Consider the following 27,796-nt stretch of genomic DNA (forward strand, 5'->3'; position numbering starts at 1 on the left):
ATGAAGTTAAGCAGAGAGGGATCTGGTCATCTCTCTGAGATGATGCTAGTGTCTAACTATACAAGGCTGGTTGTAAGTACAGACTGAAAGAGATCAACAAGAAGGAAATCTGGTTACAAAATAAAACCAATTCAAGAAAAGCAGTCATCCTATAGTAAGTGGGACTAGTAACACTAAAAAAGGGAAGAAGAAAAAAATTATTTCTGAAACTACTGAAATTATAATTTAAATTCAAAATTTACACCGATGCTATTGTATGGAGCTTCTGCACTTATTTTACTTTAAGGAATAATGTTTCTGTTTTGCTCGATCTCGTCTCTTAAATCTGCTCTCCTGTTGGATGCGTAAATGTTCATCTGATCATTTTGAGACACTAAATTATGAAATAATTAAATGTGCCTTGTCATTAGTATCTTTTAAGATATATAAAAATTAATTACTCTCTTGTTTATTTATTGTTTCAGAGAAAACAGCAATTTATATCCGTGTGAACTAGAATATTGTAACTTTATCAATATTGTTTATAACAACAATGATGAAATTTACATAAGTTTATAAAACATACATTCAACTTTGTTATAGCATGTAATAACAATAATACATTAAAATGCAACTTATATTTTATGATGATGATGATAAATTATTTAAATATATATAAAAAAGAAATTACTTTAATTTACACAATTTTGCATACATTAAATATAAGAAAACAATTTTTAAACGTCGGCCAAAATCAAACTCTGCAACGACAATGCGATCGACATCCAAGTAGAAAACTCCACGGAATTTTCGTTAATGTCCATACCTGAGGTAAAACAAAATATACAAATAAGACAATAAGCAGATTTTATTATTATTAATGAATACATAGTACACTATACACAAAAATATTATATTTATACACACAGTGTGTGCAGAACTGTAAAAATGCATTGGCAATGGGGCAAGTACCATGGACTAAAAACTAATGCATTTTCGAGAGAGACAGAAACACTGCTACTGCTCTGTGTCGTGAAATGAGCACAGCTTTTGTGCTGCCTCACGTTACCTAAAGATTCACAGAAAAGCGTCGGCATTTGACAAAAGACAAGCCAGAAATGTTGCCTGTAACCTATCATGCTATATTATTTTCTCTTCCGGTAATACTTGCATTTAAAACACAAGAGTCTCATAGGCAATACACTTCTGCTGCATACAAGAACCTTGCCATTTGTCTATTGCTGATGCTTTCCTACGAGGAAAAATGGCACTGTACACATTTTAAAAAATTAAACAAATTCAATAATAAGCTTCCTTCAACTCATCAAATAAATAATTCTTTAACAATCAAAGTTAAAACACATACAGATAACACAGCACTCGTATTTAAAAAGAGCACTTGCCTAATCTGTGCATAAGGTGATTAAATGATATTCTAAATGACTGATGTTGCTTTAAGTGTACATTAAGAAAAAAAATTTGCTTTTTAAATTAATACACCCAAACCAGAATTTACATAGTAGATTCGATTTTAGTTTCCAATACAAACATTAAAAAATAGAATATTAGAACTTATCTCTAGTAATCATTATTAAATAGAAAATAAAATCCTATTTTCATTTATCTTCTTTTCTTAATAATAATAATAAGTAAAAGAATTGTTTCTTTTAGTTGAAAATCTTTTAAGTTTCATTACTTATTTCTTTCATCCCAGCTTTTTCCTAGTTTATCAAAGGCTTTATTGAAACAATACCATCAACATTTGTTATCAAAGCTTGTTTTTCTATTTTTACTTATTTTTTATAAATTTCCCACTATTGAGCTAAGTTTAATGCATACAGAAGTTGAAACATAATACAAACTGGAGTATCCCATTTCTTTGAATATTCAAGTTGAAGGCATCAGTGTCGTAATAGTTAAAATTAACATTTAGACCTATTCTATCAATAAAATACTATGTTAAACTGAAACTCCTTCACAAAGAATAAAATTTTGTCAATTTTTCCAATTAATAATGTAATTTGATGGTTAGATATACTTAAAAAGCTTATCGTTCTCACTTGTAAATTGTCATTTTGAGCACCAAACTGCTTTGCTATAGTCTGGAAATATAGTCAATAAAACAAATTTTCCGAGTACTTCGATATTTTTATGTCTTTCAGGGAAAATGTTTTACAATTTCAAAGAAATTGCTAAATAATTCTTAAATATCTCTTTTCAACATCATTCTTTGAAAGAAAATATTCTTAAATATTTATTCTAAGTTTGTTTGAAATAGATTTTAAGCAATTTCCTCAAAAACACTTGGAAAATTTGTTTTATTGACTGAATTTGTGTTTGTGACTCTAACAAAGCAGTTATCGTTATTAATGACTGCATGACATAAAGACATATTTAATGAATATTGCATTTGTAATCAAAGACAAATTGGGCAAGTTCTAACCATAAATTTAAACTTTTAAATATTTGATATATATAATTTTGAACGTTTCTTCTTATAGTCAAAAGTGTTTGCACATTTCCAGAATGTAACACAAGAGTGCATAATACATAACATTCTCATAATATACACACACACACTCATACAAAAATATTCCATATTGTTTAGGGTCCATTCAGACAGGCTCTCCTTACATTACATTAATCTGGCCAATCACAAAGGTGTTATTTATGGCATTACAAATAATGCTTTCTTTGATTGGCCTGGTATAATATAATGTAAGATGATGTCTGACACAGACTTATCTGTGTTAACAATTGAGAGATGAATATAGATCATATACATTTGTCTTTGTAAATAGTATGAATATTCAGATTTGGTATTATCATCACTACAAACTTATTTTTTTCTTGTTATTAAACAACTACTCTTAATAAGAATATCATATTAAATTTGTAGTGATACTAACACGAATCATTTTGTATACTTAGGAACAACAGAGACCGAAGAAGAAACATTTGCCAGATTTTTAGGTTGAAATTTTTAGATAAAATAAAAAATACATTTCTTTTGCTTTATCTAATTTATCCAATTTTGTTTATTCTATTTTGTTAAAATGAAAAAAAAAAAAAAAGACATTCTACGCCACGGCTGGCCCAATCTTGTCACAACAGGTGCTATATATTGCCTATCACAATTACGAGAGCAGCATTCTCAATTGAAACTATTTTATATGATGACATGTATTCCCATATATTTGAACAGAACCATAATGATCAAACACAAGCTTGTAAGCCATAGCTTGGCAACTGTGGTTCTATTCAAATAAACCTAAAGTGCATATGTTCGATCAAAATAAGGAAAAAGAACCGAGAAAACAACCAACCAAAATATAAAAGCTGAAAAATTTGCACAAAACTACTTTATTGAGAAAACCCAACCAAAAAAAAAACACATTGTTCATCACAGTCCGAGTACTTTCATGCCAGCTAAGCTCATCATATGGCACAACTAAAGTATAAAAGTTCTTTTTGTTGGAAGAGAAAAAGAATTTATAAAAGTGCAGCAAGTTACACAATGTTTAATGATTCCAATGACTTGAGGTCAGCAGAACTAACAGAAAAAATTGTTAATTTCACAAAATTAAAGCTGCTACTCTATATGGATACTATCAACAGAAACCCCTGGAAAATTACTTAGTTTAATTAACAAATTATTAGCATAAATATAACCTGAAAATTTGGCATAGTTGACTATTACTGGTTGAATATAAGAGAAGTGCTTTAGAGAATGATCTTTAACTGACAGACCACAAGTAAGTAAATTTAAAATCAAATTAGAGTGGATAAAGGTCATTATCAATTTTAAATCATCTGCACAAGCAAAATACATGGAACAAAACAAAGAAAACTGGATTGGTGGATGCAACAAAATGTGATTACTTTCATGGCATTTCAATTACATATTTAATGGATATTGCATTTGTAATCATAAAGACAAATTGGGCAAGTTCTAACCATAAAACAATCATTTGTTTACGAAATAACAGGATTAAATGGCTGGTGGAAAAATCGATATAAACAACAGTAGCAAGTTTACAAGATGGTATACCTATATGTGATCAGTATTTAATCCTGTTAATTTTTAATTAATGCAATTAAATACTGATCTACCTATTATCTAGAGGCTAATTTTTAATTAAATGATACATGGATATCCAAAGTTAGAATATCTAAATTATTTCCAGTGTATTTTGTCTAGAGAATCATTTTTAACTTTGGAATTACAGAAATTTAGATAAGTAAAAATAAATTTAAATTATCAGAAAATTTCTGAATCCATTTCAAAGCTAACAAACAGGATAATGCCAACGTTTGAGTGAATTGTAAAGTCTTGTTTTTAGTTTCTTATTTGTAAAAGGATAAGAATCATTCTCCACAATCCCAGCTTATGAGTAATTGCAGAGACTTAAACTTCACAGAAATTTTATAATATGGCATACCTAATTTAATATAGTATTGTAGGTTTATTAAAATAATTTTTTAAATAAAGTTTTTACTTAATTGTAAAATAAATTTACCATTAAGTAAAAACTGCTATCAGAAATGACAATCTTTATTGTTAGCAAGAACATGATATAGAAATTTTCCAAATCTTCCAAAGAAAACTAAGAGATTACCAAAAAATTTGCATTTTGATAAGAGTGGCCAGTGACCAAATTTCCAGTACCATTTGGAATGAATGGTACTGGAAATTTGAAAATGTCTAAGATTGTGATTCCCAATGTAAATTTAATTGACTAATAAACAATGAATGGCAATACAACAGGAAGCATACAAAATCCCAATCAACTTGTATTCTATAACCATTGAGAATTACTATTAACATGAATTTGTGATGAACATTTTGAACATACCATACATTTAGTTTATGGTAAAGAAATTGTTTATTTGTTTTAAAATTGAGACGCACACATACATAAATATTTTTTAAGCTATTATACCATATATACCATGATGCATGCACACAATCAAGAGAAAACTTCTGTTTAAATAACAATTAGATTTCTGTTGAAAGGTCATCATAATATACACAAGCACATTGAATCAGTGTTCTCATGAAATAATTAATTCATAATAAGTTTTTATTCAATTTTTGGTTAGTGAAATGTAAAAAGAATCTCTCACAATGTATTTTCTTTTTATTGAAAGCCTGGTTAGAAGAAAAGAAAAAATGTATAGAAAAGTAAATACGGATATGTTACACTAACCTTATATAACTTTGCAGTTAATTTTTGAAACGTCACATTAACGTTTTCAGTCCACCTTAGAAATATTTTATAGAACTCCACATGAAGAAGGTCTTAAGGCCAACTGAAAACATTAGTGACGTTTCAAAAATTAACTGCAAAGTTATTAAGTTGCATAAGGTTAGTGCAACGTATCTGTATTTATAAGTATTGCTTTGTTCATTAGATGGATTGTATAGAAAAGTTTTTGCATCTAAGTGATAGTTAAAATTGTAAATGTGAATAACGAGTAAAATCATCATTAAGTCCAACACTACTGGGGATACACACAACCCCATTATCTCCCCACCCCTCAACCTTTAATCACCAAAATTTAATAGACTTGATTCCCTAATAAACAAATTTCCCTACAAAATTTCAGAAATTTGTGAGGAGTTATTAAACTTCAAACAGGATGAATGAAATCGTGCCCCACACAAACAAACACACACTAACATCCATACATACAGAAATTACCCCAAATTTTTTTTTTTTTGCATTTCTTGACATTTCAAGGACCTGAGCCCAAAAATGTAAAAATCTGGGAGGGGTCATTTTTTTCCCAGATTGCCATACTTTTCCTCTGTTATAATAGTTGGGAAATTAAAAATATATAAATAGAAAGGAGAAATGAAGCTTCACACATCAAATCGAAATCAAATTACTAAAAGAAAAAAATAATAATAATAATTTGAATATAAATAGAAATTACAGTATTAAAATACAATATGTAGAATATATTATACTAAGCATACTATACAGCAAATTTTATTACTATAGACAGACATATTTCTTCTTTTTATTTAAAATTACACTTTAAATCTTTCAACTTTGAATAAATTCATTAAGTAAAGTGTATGTAGCAAAAGTTTGGGAACTCATATAATTTGTTGCCTTGAATGGTTTAAAACACTGACACACAATCATCTTCAAACTAATCCCATTGGCTGATGATACATTTTTTCCAATGTTCCTATGGTTTCTTGAAGCCGTAGAAGCAGAAAAGATTGCTGTAAGCCAAAAGCCGTCTTTCGCAACCATCTTTAATGCCTCCTGTGATGCTGCTTTTACCTCATTTAGTGACTCATAATGGCATCAGAACAATGTCCAGCCATTTATGATAGATGGACTCATGCAAACATCATATTTTATGTACAGATATGCAGCATTTGTGTGAGTCCATCTGTCATAAATGGCCTGAGATTGCATTGGTGTTGTTTTGAGTCATCAAATGAGATAAAAGCAGCATCACAGGAGGCATTATGAATGGTTGCAAAACAGCAAAGCTTTCAGAGGCTGTAAGAGAACTGTAAAAAGTGTATCATCACTCAAGGGGATTAGTTTGAAGGTGTTTTAAACTATTCAAGGGAAGGAACTATATGCCAAGTCCCTGAACTTTTGGATCTGATCCTGTATATAGTGTTATGCTGTCATGCATCTTAACAAAGTAAAAAGTTTGAAATAATGTAAATACAGCAAAAAATTTTAATACTAATTCAAATAGCTTCACCTGAACATCATAAATTTGAATCAATTCAAAAATTAATATATTCTAGTTTGAAATATAAACAATTTCAACATAGTTAACTTTCAAAAAGTAGAATATATTGATAATACTTGATTATTACATATAGAACATGCATTCAGTCTATAAGCACACAAATATCATATTCTAATTATAGTAATCTGTTATACATTAATATAAATTATTTCAGTCACATATATGAAGTGAATGAAAAAAAAAGCAAAGAATAACGAAAAAAAATGTGCATTCTTATTTTTGTAAATATATAAGATTACAGCTTATATTCTTTAAATTCTTTTGGTTTAAAGTTTGTCCAAAAACATCTATTTTCTTTAAATTTTAATAAATATTCATGGTATTCATCCACACAACTACACACAGCTTCATATTCTCTACAATAAATGATTTATTAAATGCAATGTACTGTACATTTTGTTTTTGTTGCTACAGACATTGATTATTGTTTATATACACCTCAGCATAAAAATGTCTCATGGTATATGATACTTTTGTAGCAATCTTGTGACCTCTCTTTCCATATCTGGCATTGCATTTTTGTTTTTATATATTATGTCAAACTTACAACCAGGCTGCCAGAACAGAGCCCATTATATATCAAGATATGTATGTAATTATTGACTAATATAGTGTTAAGCATTACTGATGAGGAAAAAAAATAGATACCAATTGTCAGTACCAAATGGATCATCATCTGAAGTCATTGCATCAACTGAAAGTTCTTTAGATTTCTTTTTAAAACATACTAATAATAATATAAGATGATCTAATTTCTCATTTTTAACAGATTAAATTACTGGAAAGCCATTCTCATCATCAATCTCTATATGCTGTCAAGTCTAGCGCCTGAGCAATTTGCCTTAAACTATAAAGAAATTTTAAGGCACATTATAAATGTATATAATAAACCATTTTAATAATTTTTGCATTAATTTATAATCTATTTATTTTTATGAACCACACTTTAAATAAAGTTACCATTAAATACTGCCACTGTAGCCTGTAACAATATGGTACTGGCTAAACAAGCATAAAGAATAAACTGTTTATTATAAAAACAATTCTTGATAGGAGAAGAAAGTGATATAGAAGTTTTCAAAATTTTTCTGTAGATTACTAATAAATAGGTAAGTAACAAAAATAATGAACTAAGAATTAGGAAATTTCCATTCTGATCTAAATTACCTACATTTTTGGATTAAGAAATTAGCTTTAAATTTCTATTTGTAAAGCTGATATAATTTGGAATAATGAACTACTTAATACATTACAAGTGTTCAAAGTATGTCAGCATCTATTAATAAATGGTTCTTTGCCATACATTTTTTCATTTTATATCCATTGATACTACTGAATTCTGTCTTTGAGACAGATGTACAGTCAACATATATCAAGTAAATATTCAAAAAATCATTTTTTGCAGTAATTAACACACTTTTTTCTCTTTTCAGATTTTTACTATAACACAAAATTGAACAAACAGTAAGATGAGAGTGTACACCTGCAATTTACAATTTCACTTAATTGAGAAGTTTTTTGTTTTAAAACTTATAAAAGACAACTTTCTTATTATTATCAACAATACAATGAATATATGCTTTAATATTTTAACAATAGAATGCTTACATCAATTCTAAATAAAGTATATAGAGAAATTAACAAGGTATTATAAGTTCTGTAAGATAAATATTTCTGTTTAAAGGTTGTAGGAAATATCTATTTGTTCATATTCTAATACAAGTCTTAAAAAAAAAAAAGTTAATTAAAAATTAAAACAAATAACCATTCTTAATTCAAGAAAAGCTTGGATTTTTATCAATAAAATTTTTTGACCAGGCATTTGATCATCATCAGTATTTGTTAATTCCTTTTCAAATAATTAATTGTTCTTAGAATATCAAATTACTCAAACAATTGTTAATATTTGAATATAATTCAAAAACTTGAACATGTTTTTTATAATTCAATTTGACTAACAGTTTTCTTCACTGAATATGTGAAGAAAACTGTTAGTCAAATTGCAAAGGAAATCTATGCTGTTAATTAACACCTTGTATGGTTGTGGTATAGTGTATTCATCTATCATATTCGTCTATCTGTATTTATGAAAAAGTAAATATATTCTTGTTCTGAGAGCCTTAGTGATAGTTCACTACCTTGTCTTAATGAGTATGGTTTTATTTCAATATATTAATACTGTAACATCAGCTGCTTGCTCATTGTGTGAATGTAGTGGAAAATACTTGTGATCTAGGATTAGTGAAATATCCAAGATGTTCATTAATTCTTATATTAACAGATCTAATCGTGGAGCCAAGTGTAATATGTCACTCTTGTAGATTCTATAAGGTCCACTATATACACCTCCAGTTAGCTATTATCCTGTGTGGAATCTTATTGCACCTAATGATATCCATGACTGTAAGATCTCTTCTAGTGACATTTGGTATTGCATGTCTTTAACTACAGGTTTAAGTATGTTAGACAGTGCTTTCTCTCTGATGATAACTCTTTACACATTTTTAGTGTATATTTTGCAAGTATATGAATGTTGTTGCACTTTAAAAATAGTAATACTTAAGTAATTGCCTTCTACTTTACTATCATTTCTAACTTAACTTTGATGCCTATTTTATTGTAATTAACTTTTCAACATTCAAAAACTAGCAGATAAGCCCGGCATTGCTTGGGCAAAAAGTAACAATAGCGAAGATTAAGATTATTAGATTATAGCCAATCTTACCCATTTTCACAAAATGCAAGAATTAGGTCCCCCTGTTTCCAGACTAATTAAAAAATTTTTAAATGGGTCTAAAAATATGTTTGATTTCCGGCAAAAAGGCAAAAACCACATCTGCGCCTGTAAATCTTGCACGTTGCTTTCTCTTAAGACTTCCCCCCACAGGGGAAGTATTAACAATGGAAGTGTTAACAACCTCTCCCCTGTGGGAGGAATTTTGAAAAATCCCTTCTTAGTGTACATTCTCTTGACGTACCCTGACTGTATAACAAATTTCAAATTTCAACTTTCAACTCCTAACCGTTTGGGCTCTGCACTTATTGTTATTATCATCATCATCAACCCATCTCGATTATATACAGTAGACTCTCGTATAATGCGGGGGATACGTTCCACACTGTAGGAAATCGCATTATACGGACAGATCAATTTATGGAAATTCAGGGGTCTGTAAATTGTAACGGTTATCAATAAATCTGTACTGTACAACCAATATTAACAAAATGGCATTATTGGAACTTATTTGTTGATACTTCCGATGGTGAATAAATGTTAAACAGTGAAGTGCATAATTTTATTTTAAGTTGAATAAAATTATTTTCCTCTTATATCTTTAAATGAGTATGTATTATTATTTTTTTTATAAACCACTACTTCTTTAAACTATCAGCTTCACTATTCATATATAAACAACAGGTAAGTGTATACATTCGCTTTTCTAAACAAAAAATCAGAAACTATGTGAAAATGTTAAATTTATCTTACGTGTTATACGGGACTGTTTATCGCACTGTATGAGTACTAGTCACAATTTTTTTGTCACGTTTTACGGGAGCGCATTATTCAGGAATCTACTGTATATAAAAGAGTTGTTCCTTAATGAATATTGATGATGGCTGAATGTACAATAAGAAATGTTTTATCAATAAAAAAAACAAGCAGTTCCTGAACTAAAAGTGGTTACTTGTTATAATTTTATAATTTGGTGCTGCAATTTATGGATTTGAAAAAAAAAAATTAATTGGACTATGAACCCAAAGTTGAGTTTTAATTAAACACTTGGCTTTATTTCCATCTTTATTTAGTTGATACGTGCATATGGCACATATCAACTAAATAAAGATGGAAATAAAGCCAAGTGTTTAATTAAAACTCAACTTTGGGCTCATAGTCCAACAATCATCAAAAACAGTTTCAAAGAAGAGATAGGAAAAAAGTTAATTAAGAAAGTTATATTTGCATTTTGAGTCATTCTTATCATTATTAGAATGGTATAAGATGCAAAATTTTTGAACCAATCATATCTACTATATGAAGTTAGAAGTTCCAAAATGTAAACATTTCAAAATTATGTTAAGTCTGCAAAATTAATTTAATGATAACTTAATCATGAAAACACAGATTTTGTTCTGGCACATCTATTTAATTATGATTTGAAGTATTGTTTGAAGTTAATGCTTTTGTTTTGTTCTGCTCTGATATAATGTTTTGTTTTGCTCTCCTGTAATTTTTATGCTTTATTCGTGTTATGTTTATTTTGAATAAATATTTAAATCTCGTAATAGTTGTAAAAGCTTAAAATATTTGAGTTTTTTAAAATTCTGCTAAATTAAAAATATAAGATCATTTCTTCTTCAAATCTAAATTTGTTTAAAATTTATAAGACAAGTATACAAACAAAAGTGCAGATTTGTATCATTTTTTGTATTTCACTCTTGTTGAGCAGGCACAAAAGACTAAAATAATTCGTTAATTTTTACATAAATATATTACATAGATATTAAAATAAAAATAAAATTCAGATCATTGTAAAATAAACAAGGTGTTCTGTGATGAAGTGCTTTGTACCTAAGGAACCTTATGGTTTTTCAAAAAAGTAAGGTTCACTTGCATTTCTTGACATTTTAGTACAACACAGAAGCTAAAGACTATTATACAGCATTTATCAGTGTTGAAGAGCACCATCTTAAGGGGTAGTCTGAACTTTAAATCCTTTTAGTACAGAAACAATGCATTTGAAGGGATTTGCTAATAAGATATTTTTGAATCCCTTAAGCCTCTAAAACATACTGTAAAAATATTGCCACTTCCTCACAGAATTTTAGGATCATTACAGTTTTAATTCAACAGCTTATTAATGAGTTTATTGCATAAATTGTCTTTCTGTACATTGTTTTAAGTATATTATTTTAATTAAAGAATTTATTAGAAATTAAAGAATTTTTAGTACATTTATTATTGTGATTTAAGTGTACACGATCAAATTAAATTCATATTGAATGTTATCCTTATTTGTAATAGATTTCACTTACTTTTGAAATTCCCATTCTCTATTATCAAGCGGACATACTTGGCGAGTCTTCAGCCATCGAGAAATACAGTGAAAATGAAAGGCGTGCTATAAGAATTTCCAAAATTATACAATTAAATAAAATAACTTTATGTATATAAACATATTTTCAGTCAACTTATTTCAATGTTACAAACACAAATAAATTATTTATTACAAATAGTAATTGGAACTAATTCAGTTTAAACAATTATAGTGCAATTGTTAAATTATGTTACTGTCAATAATATTATGCATTTTGTTAAATTATTATACTGTCAATAACAAAACAATCTTGTCAAAACTTCACTTCCAAATAATAAAACCAATTTAACTCAATAATCATATCATTATCATCATCTTAAAGTAAAGCAATTCTAATATAATATAATAATAAACATCAGAGCAGAATTTTTGATGATTTATCATAATGAAAACATCTTATCTCTTCAATTGATCCATTATAAAAATGATAATTATCATTCTCTTTCCTTTATAATATATATATTTCCTACCCAAATTAATTTAAAATATACAAATAAAATAATAAATGTTATAAAAATTTATTTGTTTGATTACATTTGCAAAAATCTTCAAATTATTTTCTGAATGTTTATTACACGATTAAATAGATAATAATAATAATTTCATTGCTTGTAAATAATTATTATTATTTACAAGCAATGAAAATTCTGGGAATGTATTAAATGCAGGATAATCAAAAAATAGGATAAATAAATAAACATTCTTTAACTATTTACCTCTACCCCAAGTTATTTAGTATCTTAATAATTATTCATTAAAAACTTAATAAAAACTTCAAAAAAGCATATCAAAAACTGATTTAAAGGAGCAAGAAGTAAAATAAATGCTAATTTCCAAGTGCTTTCAGCTTTATCTGATGGCACTTGGACTTTTAGACCTCTATGGTCTGCCATCAGGCAGACCATAGAGGTCTAAAAGTGCTTGAAATTAGTAAATATTTAAAAAGAAAATAATCAAAAATTACTTTAAATACTGGATGTGTGTGTAGATCAAAAACTAAAAACTCCAGTTTTTGGACCTAATAATGACATTTAACAAAGTTAAAAATGTTCTGTCAATAAATTTTTTTCTGTTCTTTACTGGATTTAAGGTGCTTTGGAGTATTTATTTTATTTCTTTGCTTCAATATAAAGCAGTTTTTGGTGTATTAGAATATTAAAAATACTTTTTTCTATCAAACATTTATTTTCATAGAAAGTAAATTATTTTTTGGAGGAAAAAATGTTTTAAATAATTTTATTTTTTGTTGAGTAAAAAGTTGGAAAAACAATGTGTAAATGCCATGAAATAGGTTATGTTTGACTGTTTTATTCCATGCTCTTCTGCATGTACAACAACTTTAAATGTTCTCTTGTTAAATTATATATTTAAAAGAAGTTTACATTATATGTTCTTAACTAGTAAATTATTATTTGTGCATAAATCATTGTGTGGTATTCATGACAATTGCAAATGCTGCTTTAGACTGCAAAGATAAGAGACGTCTATAATAAATTAATCAATGCCTCTTTAATAGTGAGTGAAGTTTAAAGTATGCTCTTGTTTACAACTCAGTTAATCAGATGTGATTAGAACTAGCTACACTTAAAGATAGCCCATTAACCAGGTCAAAACATTGTTCTTCAAACTTTACCTACTGTTACAAGAGTATTGATTCATTGATTAATTCAGAATAACTACAGTAGCTACCATATTTACTTGCATATAAGACAAGGTTTTTATTCATTTATCACAGCTTCAAATTCCTAGGTCGTCTTATACACACAAGTGAAGATTCTTTGAGTTTTTGCAGATAATTTTTGTGAACCATGTATTCACATTTTTTACCAGATGCTTACCCTCTTGTATTTAAAAACATAAGTATTTTATCTGGATTGTTTCAATTGTTCTTGTATATTGTCAGGAGTAAAGACAAATAGCAATAGGAAAAGCAAAGCTTTTGAAATGAATTCCAATTTGAAATACCCAAATGACACGGGAGCCTGATATGTTTTAATCCATTCCCATGTGAAAACAGATGATTATTCGGAAATCAAAATTTGGAGAAACTCGTAAATGTATCGACGGAGAGTGGATTCGACTGTTAAGAATTTGCAAAAAAAGCTCCAGCTTTACATGAACAAGTTATGTTGTCGATTTTACAAGATTTTTCCTTAAAGTTTAAAATGCCAGTAATATTTGCAGGACAATGTGTGCATTTATGTTTATTTTGTTTAATCACAAGTAAAATATCAAATAAAGTTAGAATTGTATTAATAAATCTAAATTTAATTATTCTTTATTTTGATCTTTAAAGTCACACCTCGTCCTATATGCAAGGTCGTCTTATATAAGGTAATTTGTCCTTAAGAGGAGATTTTACTTTGGGCAAGTTAAAAATTGCACCCGAGAATTATGGAAATATGACAATTCCATAAAAACAATGTTTAACATTCTATTTAATCAAAATTTATTTAAGAATTACAATATTTTTGGTATATTTTATAATGAAGACAGACAATCTGCAAAATTATCAGGCTATAATTAGGTTAAGTTAATAATTAAACATGAAGTAATTGATCTAGAGGTAGACAGTTAAGCCTCTAAGCTTTAATCAAAAAATGGATTTGTTCAGTGGTTCTTTAATATATATATTTGCCTGCCCTATTTAATTGAAGTTCATAATGGGTGCGTTCGTTAAGTCAAACAAGTTAAACGAGAATGACGTCATCGTTATTCTTGTCGAACGATTCGTTATAACTAAATGGCTGTTTCTAAAATCGAAGATATGAATGTTGCTAGTGCAGCCTTATCCAAAATATTTTTCTTAGGTTGCTTCGGACGGACAGTTATTTCAATCATTTCAGTTTTTAATTCACAATTTAAACACTCGAGTAGATCTAGAAACATCGATATCGTCGGGCGCCATTTTCTTAACGAAGTAAACTAACTCTTTCCTTCGTGAGCTTAGTTAGGATTTCGTTTGATACGTCATCACTGCGGAGCATGCGCACTGAACGAGACTACTACTTTTTGAATGATTCGTTACTAACACGTTTAACTCGTTCGACTTAACGAACGTACCCAATATAACAACACTAGTAGATCAGGACGCCTCCTAGTGGGCGTTCTTTACAAATTCCCATGAGGCACGTTTGATCCACTTAATATATGAAAGTTTAATGTGCTTAATTTTTAAAAGTTTGATGCATATTATTTTAACGTTTAAAGCACGTAATATTTAAAAGTTTGATGCACTTAATATACAGGTAACCCCCGTATAACACAGCACTTCTATAGCATGGATTCACTTTGACACAGTTCGAGATTGGGTAAAACCCTCATACAACATGAAATGTAATAAAAACTATTAAAAGTGAACTTTATCTAATTTGAAAATAGGGAAATCTCCGTTCAATAAACATGATAAAGCTTTTAAGTGCAAAAGATACCTCATTTGACATTTTTCGTACTATCAGATTTTCATGCATAATTTTCGTGAACTATAAGTACTTAAGTACAGTATGTAAATTTTCTTTTCCCGTCTTCTGTCGATACACATGGTCCTTCTTGAAACTCTCTCAGTGTTGCCAGATCTCAACACTTCTGCTTTTAGTGTTGCCAGATGTTTTTCCTTTATTCAGTCACCTATTTTTAGGCATTGAACCGTGCCTCCGACCGTTGGGACAATCCAGACCTTTACAAGTAAACTTTAAGACTTTGTGTCTCATTTTTGGTTACGTAGATTAAAAATTTTCAGTTAATAGTGCTTAGTGATGACAAAGAAAACATTGTCTAATTTATATTAATATGTATCACTTCTTAAGAAAATTTTAATAAAGATATTTATCTTAATTATGAAAATATAGCAGCATGTTTTTTAATTTTTGGAACCTAACCCCCTTTTTCGTACTAATTCTTTGTTTCGTATAACACAAATTCGCATAACATGGAATTTTTTGGAACATAACTCCCGTGTTATATGGGGGTTACCTGTATTTAAATACAGTAGAGCGTCGTTTATCCGAATCAATTGGGGACTGGGTTTGTTCGGATAACCGATTATGTATGAAAAAATATATTAACCTATTCCATGTTGAAATTTTTCTCTGTTGCATGTCGCTTTGCGTTAAATTTTTGTCAATTTTAAGCCCAATGAAAATTTTTATAATAATAATTATGACTATTGTATCATTAAAAATTATTTCTTTATTTTGTACAAACAAAATAAATATATTGAAAAATATAAAAACAAAAAAATATATATATATATACTTTAGAAGTTAATCTAGTATCAAAAATGTTTGATTCGGCACAACACAGTCTGACTGGAACATTTCTGGTTAACCAACGTTTCGGTTGATCGGCTTTCGGATAAACGATGCTCTACTGTATATACAATTCTTTATCTTAAAAACTAATCTTAATAAATCAATACACAAACAGCAAACAGGATTTCTACATTAGAAAGTGAAGATATTCTTTATTCAAAGTAATTGAAATGAATAAAAATAATATACTTCAAAAATCTAATTTCCTTACGTCTTTTTCTGCCCCCCCTTTGCCACGTGGTGGGTCTGACTCAGTGGAGAGGAGGTATGTAAATCAGGTTGTGTATTGAGTTAGGGACATTAGTGAATACCGTTACAGATGTGACATGACAATGGCTTATATCAGTGTTTCTCAAACTTTTTGGTCCGCGACCCCCTTTTGCACTTAAAAATTTCAAAGGACCCCCGAAGAATGATTATGTGTAGGAAAACATCCTGGAGAGAAGAGGGTTAAGTACCGCTCCAGTGCTTCCAGCTAAAAACGCATACCAACTAAAATAATATTGGAGTAGCCCAAGGCATAGCCAAATATTGCAGCGCCACAGCACTAGCGGAAATTTAAATTTGCTGACTGAAAAGCTTTCGGTTGATCAGTTTTCGGATAATTGATGCTCTACTGTATTTCTAACTTGATTTGCCTACAGATGCAACGCTGCTAGCGAACACCATTCCAAATGACAATGTTGTTCTATCATAGTTTAGGCTGAGAGTGGAACTCTAGAGATCCCCCCACAGCGCACAAATTTATGAATATTAGGTTCGTATTAAAATATTTATATTGTTTTTATTATTTATATGTGCAATTTATTTAAGTAAAAATTATTTTATATATTTTTTATTTCTATTATTTCTAAACATGAATCCATAGTAAATTTATAAAATATTTGAAAAAAAATTGATCTGCATCAATTTTTCAGCGACCCCCACTTTGAGAATCACTGGCTTATATAACATATATCATTCATTCAAATCAACTCAGAATTAATGGCAATTCAAGTATCCATCCAACACAAGATTTATTTTCTTTAAAGATAAGATTTCAAAATAAATTAATTTATAGTCTAAAAATATCTGAAAGGCATCCCACAATGTTTGGTTACTTCATTCATAATATAATAAAAGAGAAACTAAACTCAATGTGTTTTCTGATATCTCAGAAACAACAACATACATTATTCTCCAGAAACCAATCCGACTTAGGTTATCAGTTTGAAATAGTTTTCCACAGGATAAACATTTAAGTCATTAGAATTTAATGTTGTATTTATCATTTGAAAGCCTTTAAAATAATCTGATTAATCAATTATCTTGATTAAAAATATTGTTTGATTGTCAGAAAACAATACAGAAAAATTAAAATGATGCCAAAGTTAATTACAAATATATTGTGTAAAGAAATATTTTACTTCATCTAAATATGCAAAATTTACAACTATTAGTTAAAAGGAAGAACATCAGGGATGAAGTGGCAGCAATTCCCTCTGAAATTCTGCAGAAAAAGTCATGCAAAGTTTTAAAGAACTGTTGCAAGAATGTGTAAACAACAAGAGATGCCATCTCAAACACAATATTCAGAAAGTGATTATTTACAAATCCTTTGTTAAATGTTCTTAATATAGTATGGTTGCTGTTTATTCAATTTCTATTTATGGTATCCTTTTAATCCAAAAAATTTTTCTTCGTAGACAATCTCACAGCTTTCCAGTCAGAAAACTTCGGCTTTATTTCAAAAATTGTGTCATTATATAACACAAGTGTTTGTATTATAAAAATCTTTTTTACGTGATATTTAAATAATGTCGTCTCCTTAATTAGAATTTGTATATAAATTTTTGTGAACAGCACTGAAGAGGGGTTGGAAATCCAACCAACCCAAAATGCATTTGTAGTTCAATTTTTGAAATAAAGCCATAGTTTTCTGACCGGAAAGCTGTGAGATCGTCTACCAAGAAAAATTTTTTGGATTAAAAGGACACCATAATTAGAAATTTTGTTAAATGCTTTGAATTTAAATATAGGATGATGACAAATTAATTTAGCATAAGTACATAACTTTTATTTTAATCAAAACTCACCAGGTTAAATCTGCCACACGTGTATAATATTCTGAATTTAACTACACGATTAACAATTTAGTTTGGTATATTGTCAATATGAGAAAGAACACATTTTAAGTTTTAAAAATGTAAGTTATATTTTCTGTACTGCCCCACCCTCACAGAGCACCAATGAATATTCACAAACAGATCTTCCTCTTAGAACAAAGAATACTTCAGCTCTGTGAATTACTAAATGTACAATTTTGCATTGCAAAAAGCAGTGTTATTGCCAAATCACAGCTTTCAAACTATCAAACTTCAAATGTGTGTAGACCTCATTGTTTCACATAATTCTTATTGTTTGAGGTTCTTCAATTCAGTGCCAATTTTAACAGTCAAACAAATAGTAGCATTATATTGAGGTTTGACTGTATATAACAGGGGTGGGCAAGCAAGAGTTCAGTGGGAGCCGAAATGTAGGTTTTGCAAAATGCATGGGAGCCACAGTTCTGTACTGTCGTGGCAGATAGTATGGTAAGGCATGCAATTTTATTATATAATATAAATATAATATAAAACAAATATTAAATTTTTTTAATAAACATATTTTCACAAAATTATAAAAATAATAATAAAAAACAAAAATTAAAACTTTCAGCAAGAGCTGCATGTAACCCAAAAAGAGCCACATTTGCCCATGTCTGGTATACAACAATGAAGTGCCAATTCAATCCTATCAATATAAGTCATTCAATAACTTAATTTGTAGATTGTTATTGTGTTTCGAACTAAAAAAAAAATATAAGAAATGCTTCATTCACATAAATACACTAAAAAGTAAAATTTTAAAAATTCCATAGGGGTCACATATAACAGATAATTATCTTCAATATTTTCAATTTAATTTCATGTGTAATGTACAAAGCACAATAAAAAAGAAGTTCAACAAATGAAGATTAATTTGTAGATTGTTATTGTGTTTCGAACTAAAAAAAAAATATAAGAAATGCTTCATTCACATAAATACACTAAAAAGTAAAAAATAAAATTTTTTTTTTCCAGCTTTCACAGCATTCTTGAAATTATGTAACCAAAGTTAACCAGGGCTTTCCTTGCACCATCTGCAGCTGCTATGAAGAATATAGAATAAATGTGTGTTTATAAGTATAATGATTTTCTCATTGTAAACTATGAAACTGATGGAGCAGATTCCAAAAGTGATTATCTGATTCAAATTTTATATCATTTTCTTGAGTTTTACTTGTTCTATATATACTTTTATGCATAAAATGATAGTTTAACTTTCATATGTTTTTAGGAGCACTTTTTCCACAAAAATCCATCACTTTTTAACCCTTTTTAAAAGAAAATTTGCACCTCAACTTCCCAAGGAAGTTATGATTTGGTAAAAAATAATTCAAAGTACAGTAAATAAATTCTTAACATTTATAAATTTTCGAAATAAGTGCAAAACTAATTCACATTAACCAGAAACATGCACGTAAATTCAATACTGTATCCAGAATAAAAACAAATAGCTTTTTCTTATTTTTTCAGAAACATAACCTGACAAAAAAGTGGGACTACCTGTTTTATTAAATTTAATTTTTTAAATGCTCATCAAACTTTTAATTTGTATTTTACGTAAAAGACAGCATGCTTATTTTTATATTAAAATTAGATTAAAATTTGTTTGAGCCTCTCATATATTTTGTAATAATGTAAAATTTTATAGACATCATCATGCCCTTTTATCAAGTCTTGAATCTTTTGCAATGTACAGAATTCATAAATCATGCTGAATAGTTTACAAAAGGAAAATCATATTGCATTATCTTTCATTGCCTTTGATTCAAATTTTATACAGAATAATTCTTGATATGTAAAAATCTACATATAAAAGATAAACTTTAAAAAAATTTAGTTTTTTCCCCTGTTGAATGAGATAATCTGTAATTTTTCAATCAAAGAAGTTTAAATTATTGACAGTTTTAAAATGTATTACCAAATGACATTAAATAAAACATTAGAGTCAATGTTACCATCTTCAGAATGTATCAGACATTGAAAAAAGCTGATCTTGATAAACAAACTAACACTCTACAATATTTTAAAGTTTAAAAATAAGCAAAAAATATTTACATTGCATACACCCCATGCAACAGTGCATTCTTCACTGGTAGCTGATGCTTGGTTAGCTTGACATTCAATGCCTATAAAATATTTTAAAAAAAACAATTTTTTTTATTTAATATTTATCTAGCATATGAATACATTAAATATTTTATAGTTATATAATAAAATTTCCACATTAAAACTACTCACATAAGTCCATAATATGATTACGACAAATAGCACAGTTGTCAACAACAATATCTGAAAAATAATATATTAAATTAATGAAATAGCAAACTAAAAATTTCATGGTATATAATAAACTATTTTATAAACTTCTGCTTATACAAGATGAAAAACTTATGAAGCTTATTTTAATTATTTACACTTCTTTTCATGAAAGAATTTTTATTTGTAGTATTGCTTTTCATTATAAAGTTATAAATCATCAACAACATAAAGAATTCTCAATTATCCTGAACAGTTTATGAAAAAAACTATATCACAGCATCTTTCATTGTTTAATTTTCCATCTTGCAACTATTATTTAAGCATAACATAATGACAAACAATGTCATTTAAATAAAAAATGCAATCAAATTTCAAAGAAATCACATTTATTTATGATACAAAATTGAACAAGTACCACTTATTAGAAACATGTTTCAATCTTTGTCTACACTCAAGATTTCTTTGGTTAGAATAAATTCAAAAATTATCAAATGCAATAAGCAAACCACTGCTGTATGTCATTGGGCTATATAACATATAGCCCAATATATTAATAACTATATTAATAATAAATTATTATAATGGTAATTTATTATTAATATATCCTGATAACATACAATATAATAATACACAACCATTGCCGTATCAGGTTTTTGTAGAGTTGTTTGTTTATCAAATGAAAGTCAGGACTTCAAAAAAAAAGTGGAGTTTAAAAGAAATCATTTAAGGTTAAAATTTACTATTAGAATATTCCACATGAATACATGCTTAGCTATAGCAAATAATAATAATAATAAGTTTAATTGAACATTTTTTATTCAAGAATTGGACTAAATAGAGGTTACACATAGCCTAACAAAGGTCATTTGGAAAATTCATTAACCTATGGAAAATTGTAACTTCACATACAAGATGCAGAGCAATTTTTTGGACAAAAGCTGCATCTTATATGCCATAAAACACCACAGATCTGTATTCTTGACACACAAAGTCTACATAAGTTGGTTGGTCAATTTTGTACAAGATAAATAATCAAAGCCAAATGATCTGTTCAGTTAAGATATAAATTTTGTGTAAGAATTCATTTTCATTGTGGTTGTGTAAGAATTCATTTCATTTGACACATAGTTAGTTTATAAAAAAAAAAAATTTCTTCACTTCAATAATTAAAAAGAGATTGTATATATTTAAAATATCACTAAATTAATTATAAATTAAGTAAGATAACAGAAAAAAATTATTTTATTTTACATATTGTTCTACATCATTTTAAATAAACTTTTATATCCTCATTAAAATTAAAAACTTTACAGTTACTGATCTTTGATTACAGGCATAACTAAAAGTAATTATAAATATTTTGCTTGAATAAACTGCAGAGGACTAGCCTACAAAATAAAAGGTTGTGAAGAATCATTGTTATTGTTTTCTGATGATTAGATATGGTGGAAAGACAACAACTTAATTTCTTCAAATCTTTTAATTAAAATGGTAGCATTTTCCCAATTTATGTAATTAAAACATGTTAGTTTTTTGAACTTCCCATTGGGAGAAACTATTTGATATCATTATGTCTAACAATTCTAACTTTTATGTTATTTATGTTAATATCTAACAAAGCATACAGATCTTGAGAAAACTTACCCCAAGCCCAAAGTGCAACAGCATTCCACTAAAATCAGGAAAAAATTATATTAGTTTATATTTAACAAACATTTAAAGGTATTATTATTTTGAATTTGTATAATAATAATTAACTTAATTTAATGCCTGTTTACAGTTTTACTAAATGGCTACATCTATTAAATTCAAAATATACAGGTTTTAGAATACCATTTATATATAATAATATGGAAAAATAATTTATTTGAATTATGTACATTTATTTTTCAATTTGAATTACCATTTAGAATTAAATGTTTTTCCAAACATTCACTTTTCCATGCATAAAAAAAAAATTTTGATAAAGAGACCTTTCAACACCATCTTTAATGTTTTATAAGCACTCTTCCTCAGCACTTACTGTCTTATTTATATATGTTATATCATATAATGAATGGATGTCATTTATTAAATGAATATATCAAAAGGAAGGTCTTTACAACTTGGAAAGACTCGATGGCTTTGTTAAATTTTGGTACTACATAGACCAAAAGTATATTCCTGCCACTAATCAATACACCATAGCAGGGAGCTGACACAAAATTGTAACGTTAAGCAATGTGAACTGTGATGATTATGCATGTATCTTGCTTGGTGTGTAATGTATTTTTTTATTTAGTACCCAGAAACACCCAAGTATTAATAAAATGTTAAAAAATGCAATGCATACAGTAGATGGAACTAGAAAAAAAATCTGTTATCCTGAGTTACAGATTCACTAAGAAGTAAAATTATGTTGATTTGGTAGGATGTGGCAAAAACTCCATTATTCCAAGAAATCCATTAAAATTAGATTCTACTGTATAATGTTATTCATATATAACAAATGTTATATATATTTAGAAATGTGATTTATTGTAGAATAATACATCAAAGAATTTAACTATAAAATTTTAATCTCTGCACACAAAGCTAGAACTAATTTAAAATCGTAGGCACAAAAAACCTTTCACACTCTATTTCTAGCAGACAAATTAATGAGCACAAACGTTTTCGGCCGTTTTAAAAGGCCTTCTTCAGGTGCACTGAGGACGGTTGGAAAGTCGGATAGCCAATGTTTACGTGACGTCATTGTTTATGAGGGGTTTCCTCTTACAAGTGACGTCTTAGCAGAGAAGGTTTAAACGAAATTGACCTTGGAAAATATTTTAAGATTAGCCAAGATGCGTGAACTATTGTCGAAGATATGCGAATCGTGAAAGGCGGAAAAAAGGAAATAGAAAGAAAAAGGAAAAAGAAACCTGATAAATTTAGAAACTGCACGAGAGAACGAAACGGACAAGGAGAGGGTGGACCGGCCTATTTAATTAAGGGGGTTATCGAGGAGTGACCGCCAGGCAGGGGAAAGCGAATCTGCATCCCTGCTGTTAATGCAGTTTCCTTTGAGGGATTCAGTAAAGATCTCTATAGCTTCGATTGTTCTAAGTTTGCTAGAGTCAAGAATAGGAACGGTAATCCTAGCATCTTCCCATTCGGCCGTTATACTGGGTTCGCTTGCGTACTGGGCTAGGGTGGAATTAAATTTTTTGTTGCGCGCGTCGTACCTATGCTCAGCTATCCTTTTGGTAAGCGATCTGTTGGTTGAGCCTATGTAGGTTAATTTATTGCTTGGCTTAACTCTATTGTCCACCAGCGGAACAGAGTAGACCCCTGGAATCCTGGCTTCGCTGCATTTATCCTTGTTATTTGTTAGAAGCTTATAAATCGAAGGGCTGCGCTTGTACGTAAGACCAACTTTGGCTTTTTTGGATAAGATTTTATACGCTTGGCTCAACCTAGGGTCGAAATCAACAACAACTTGCTTACTTCGCAGGTTACGATGACTGGAACTGACGGCTTTGTTAACACCGCGATCATGTATTCTCTGGGCCAGCACATCTATAAATTTACCGTTGTAACCGTGGGCTATGGCGATGCGTTTGATGTGCTGGATTTCACGAAACGCGTCATTAGTGTTAGAGCAATGGGTATAGGCCCTACGGATCAGGGCCCGGTAGGCGGAAATTTTATAGGTAAAGGGGTCGTTCGAGGCTGAGGGGATGAAGAAAGGTAGAAGATTAGGCTTATGGAATACACTAGTGGTTATACAACCGCGGTCTAGGAAAATACTGAGGTCAAGGAAATGGGCCAACCTATCATCCTGCTGATCAAGCTTTAACTTAAGCCCAAACGGATTGTTATTAACAGTCTGCAGCAGCTTACCAACGTCCGGTTCGGATCTCCAGATAATAAGAATATCATCAACATACCGCGTGTAGAGTACAATGTCTGCATTGAAGGTTTGTAGGACTTCGCTATCTAATTTTCTAACCACTAACTCACAGAGGTCTCCAGACAGGGGGCTACCCATTGGGACCCCTCTTCTTTGAAGGTAGATTCGCTGGTTGAAGGTGAAAAAGTTGTAGCATACTAGGTGGGCCAGCTCCAAAATCTGCTTGTGGTGCTTATGCAGCGAAGCCAGGATTCCAGGGGTCTACTCTGTTCCGCTGGTGGACAATAGAGTTAAGCCAAGCAATAAATTAACCTACATAGGCTCAACCAACAGATCGCTTACCAAAAGGATAGCTGAGCATAGGTACGACGCGCGCAACAAAAAATTTAATTCCACCCTAGCCCAGTACGCAAGCGAACCCAGTATAACGGCCGAATGGGAAGATGCTAGGATTACCGTTCCTATTCTTGACTCTAGCAAACTTAGAACAATCGAAGCTATAGAGATCTTTACTGAATCCCTCAAAGGAAACTGCATTAACAGCAGGGATGCAGATTCGCTTTCCCCTGCCTGGCGGTCACTCCTCGATAACCCCCTTAATTAAATAGGCCGGTCCACCCTCTCCTTGTCCGTTTCGTTCTCTCGTGCAGTTTCTAAATTTATCAGGTTTCTTTTTCCTTTTTCTTTCTATTTCCTTTTTTCCGCCTTTCACGATTCGCATATCTTCGACAATAGTTCACGCATCTTGGCTAATCTTAAAATATTTTCCAAGGTCAATTTCGTTTAAACCTTCTCTGCTAAGACGTCACTTGTAAGAGGAAACCCCTCATAAACAATGACGTCACGTAAACATTGGCTATCCGACTTTCCAACCGTCCTCAGTGCACCTGAAGAAGGCCTTTTAAAACGGCCGAAAACGTTTGTGCTCATTAATTTGTCTGCTAGAAATAGTGTGTGAAAGGTTTTTTGTGCCTACGATTATAAAATTTTAATTGAAAATAGTATACTTTAATTAATTTTAAAAATATACATCATGTATACTATGTGTATGGTGTATTGCTTACATTTAAATCACCCATTGAAAAATAAATATAAAACCTCATGTTGTTGACGTTTTTCATTTTCATTTAATTTGATATATGTTAATAATCTTCATCTTTTAATCTGAATGTTATCGATTCATTTTATTAATTAATCTACTCGTGCAAATAAAAAAAAATTTCATGTTTATTCAGAAATAGAAACATCTTTAATGGCTTCATGAAGTCCTATAACATTAATATCAAAAATACAAAAAGTAAAGGCTACAAAAATCCACTTATTAAACCCAAGATCCAATCAAATTAATAGTGGCTTTCCCTTGTACATCATACTTCTCCTTTAACAATAGAGTTGTGCTAGTCATCTAACTAACTCTTTTCAGGAGAAAATTTTTGAATTGAAATAATATGACTTCCATTATTATTGTTAATTGTCTACTTGGACTTTACTTATTAATAGGACTTTATACTGGTGTTTAAAGATTGGCACAGTAATGAGAGTTAGTTCAGGAAAGAATAAAATTTCTTTATTATATCACCTATAGTAATAATTTCTGTACACATATTATACGTGTTTCGGGCTAGCATGCCCCTCATCAGCAGTATTACTACCAAACACTAAAAAGTAACAATAACAAAACAAATAAGTTACTGTATAACTTAAAATTTCTTAGCAATAAAATACAATTTTAAAACTTACTGTAAATACATATTCCAATCCCGAGTATAACTGGATATTTCTCGTTTTACAATTAAACATTTCACTGTATAATTAAAATTAAGTAAATAAAGTAAATAAAGACTGTAAATTATTAAAATCTATCATCATCATGTAAAAAATTTCATTAAAAACTCACATCAAGGTTTCGTTTGCCACCATTCAATAGCGTTATGATAAGGAGACTATTAACTATGCTTTTTTATAAAGGTCATCAAGTATGGTGCTCCAGGATTGGTGGATTATACGACCCAAATTATTGTTTATTCTATTTCTTTCTTTCTTTATGTTTAAATGTTCGTATAATTGACGTTTGTAATTATTTGATTCTTTTTTCTTAATTTTTATAGTATTTTTGTCGATTTGGCACCTATAACTATTGCAGTGTTCTGCGACTGCAGAATTTGCATAATTACCCCTTATTGCACGTATGTGCTCTTTTATTCTTTTGCTTAATTTTCTTTTTGTTTCTCCTATATAAGTTTTGGCCGGATCACAGCTGCAATTGAATGAATACACAACTTCTTTTTCTTCCATTAAATCTAATTTTTTATCTGACCTATGATATAAATATCTTTTAAATAAATTATTTTTTTCGGGTATTAAATTCACTTTTCCACACAATCTTTAAACACCAGTATAAAGTCCTATTAATAAGTAAAGTCCAAGGAGACAATTAACAATAATAATAGAATTTAAGGACAGTAAGGCTTTTACAATATGATTTCCAGTTTGCATTGGAAGTTTGTATATAGTTAATGAGGGCCTCCTGTTCCTAAAGTTTCCATATCTGCTCTCACCTTTCATCTATCTAACTTCATTCTTGAGATTAAGGAAACACAGATGGATGGACAGCAACAGTGAGAATTTATAGGTCTACAATTTTTCAAATTGCAGCCCAATAATAATCTTATTTTTATGACAAATGCAAAAAAAACATTTGTGTTTGACTTTTAAATTTATATTTCTCTCTGTATTTTAAATGTGATACTAGCCATTAAGTATAAATATCTATTTTATAGTAAGTTTTATTGTTTTAAACTAAAAAATATGTTTTTTAGCATAATTATTAGTACAGTCAAACCTGTTTTTATGCGGGGGATGGGGACCGCATTAAAAAAGACGCATTAAAAAAAATCGCACGAAACTTCACGAATGGCTGTAAAAAATAGTTTTCGCAACACAATTAAAAAATATTTTTTTTATGCGGTCAACAGGGACCGCATAAAAAAGTCTCACATAGAAAATAACTCAAAACCGTACGAAATAGAATTTATTGACAACAGATGTCAGCACTTGACTGCATCGTCTGGTCTATCGTCTGTTTTACATATTTTTGTCTAGGTGGTGTTTTGTTGACTTAAAAAGTAAATTATTTCATTTTTTGCATATTCATGCAATAATATTACTGTAAGAAGTGCATTTATGCTATAATAAGTTTATTTAGCTATAATAAGTCAACGTGAGACATGACGAATCGCACGAGACTAGTCGCCAACTATACCGCACAAATAAAAAATCGCACAAAAAAAACCGCATAAATTAAAAATTCGCATTAAAAAAATCGCACAAATAAAAATCGCACATAAAAAGAGCGCATAAAAA

At 29.3% G+C, this 27,796-nt stretch overlaps 1 protein-coding gene across 1 annotated transcript in view; it reads right to left on the reverse strand.

The window, feature by feature from the left end:
• Positions 1 to 655: 655 nt before the first annotated feature.
• Roc1a (Regulator of cullins 1a) overlaps positions 656 to 27,796 on the reverse strand; it is a 29,940-nt gene continuing 2,799 nt past the window's right edge. Inside the window, exons 2-6 of the mRNA XM_067278746.1 lie at positions 22,204 to 22,231; positions 20,539 to 20,589; positions 20,356 to 20,426; positions 11,803 to 11,888; positions 656 to 805 (exon numbers count right to left, since the gene is read on the reverse strand). Coding sequence (XP_067134847.1) covers positions 793 to 805; positions 11,803 to 11,888; positions 20,356 to 20,426; positions 20,539 to 20,589; positions 22,204 to 22,231 — 249 coding nt within the window. The 3' untranslated portion in view covers positions 656 to 792. The remainder of the gene's footprint in view (positions 806 to 11,802; positions 11,889 to 20,355; positions 20,427 to 20,538; positions 20,590 to 22,203; positions 22,232 to 27,796) is intronic.

Source organism: Centruroides vittatus, unplaced genomic scaffold, assembly GCF_030686945.1.
Source record: "Centruroides vittatus isolate TY-2023 unplaced genomic scaffold, ASM3068694v2 contig_817, whole genome shotgun sequence".
NCBI classification, from domain to species: domain Eukaryota; kingdom Metazoa; phylum Arthropoda; class Arachnida; order Scorpiones; family Buthidae; genus Centruroides; species Centruroides vittatus.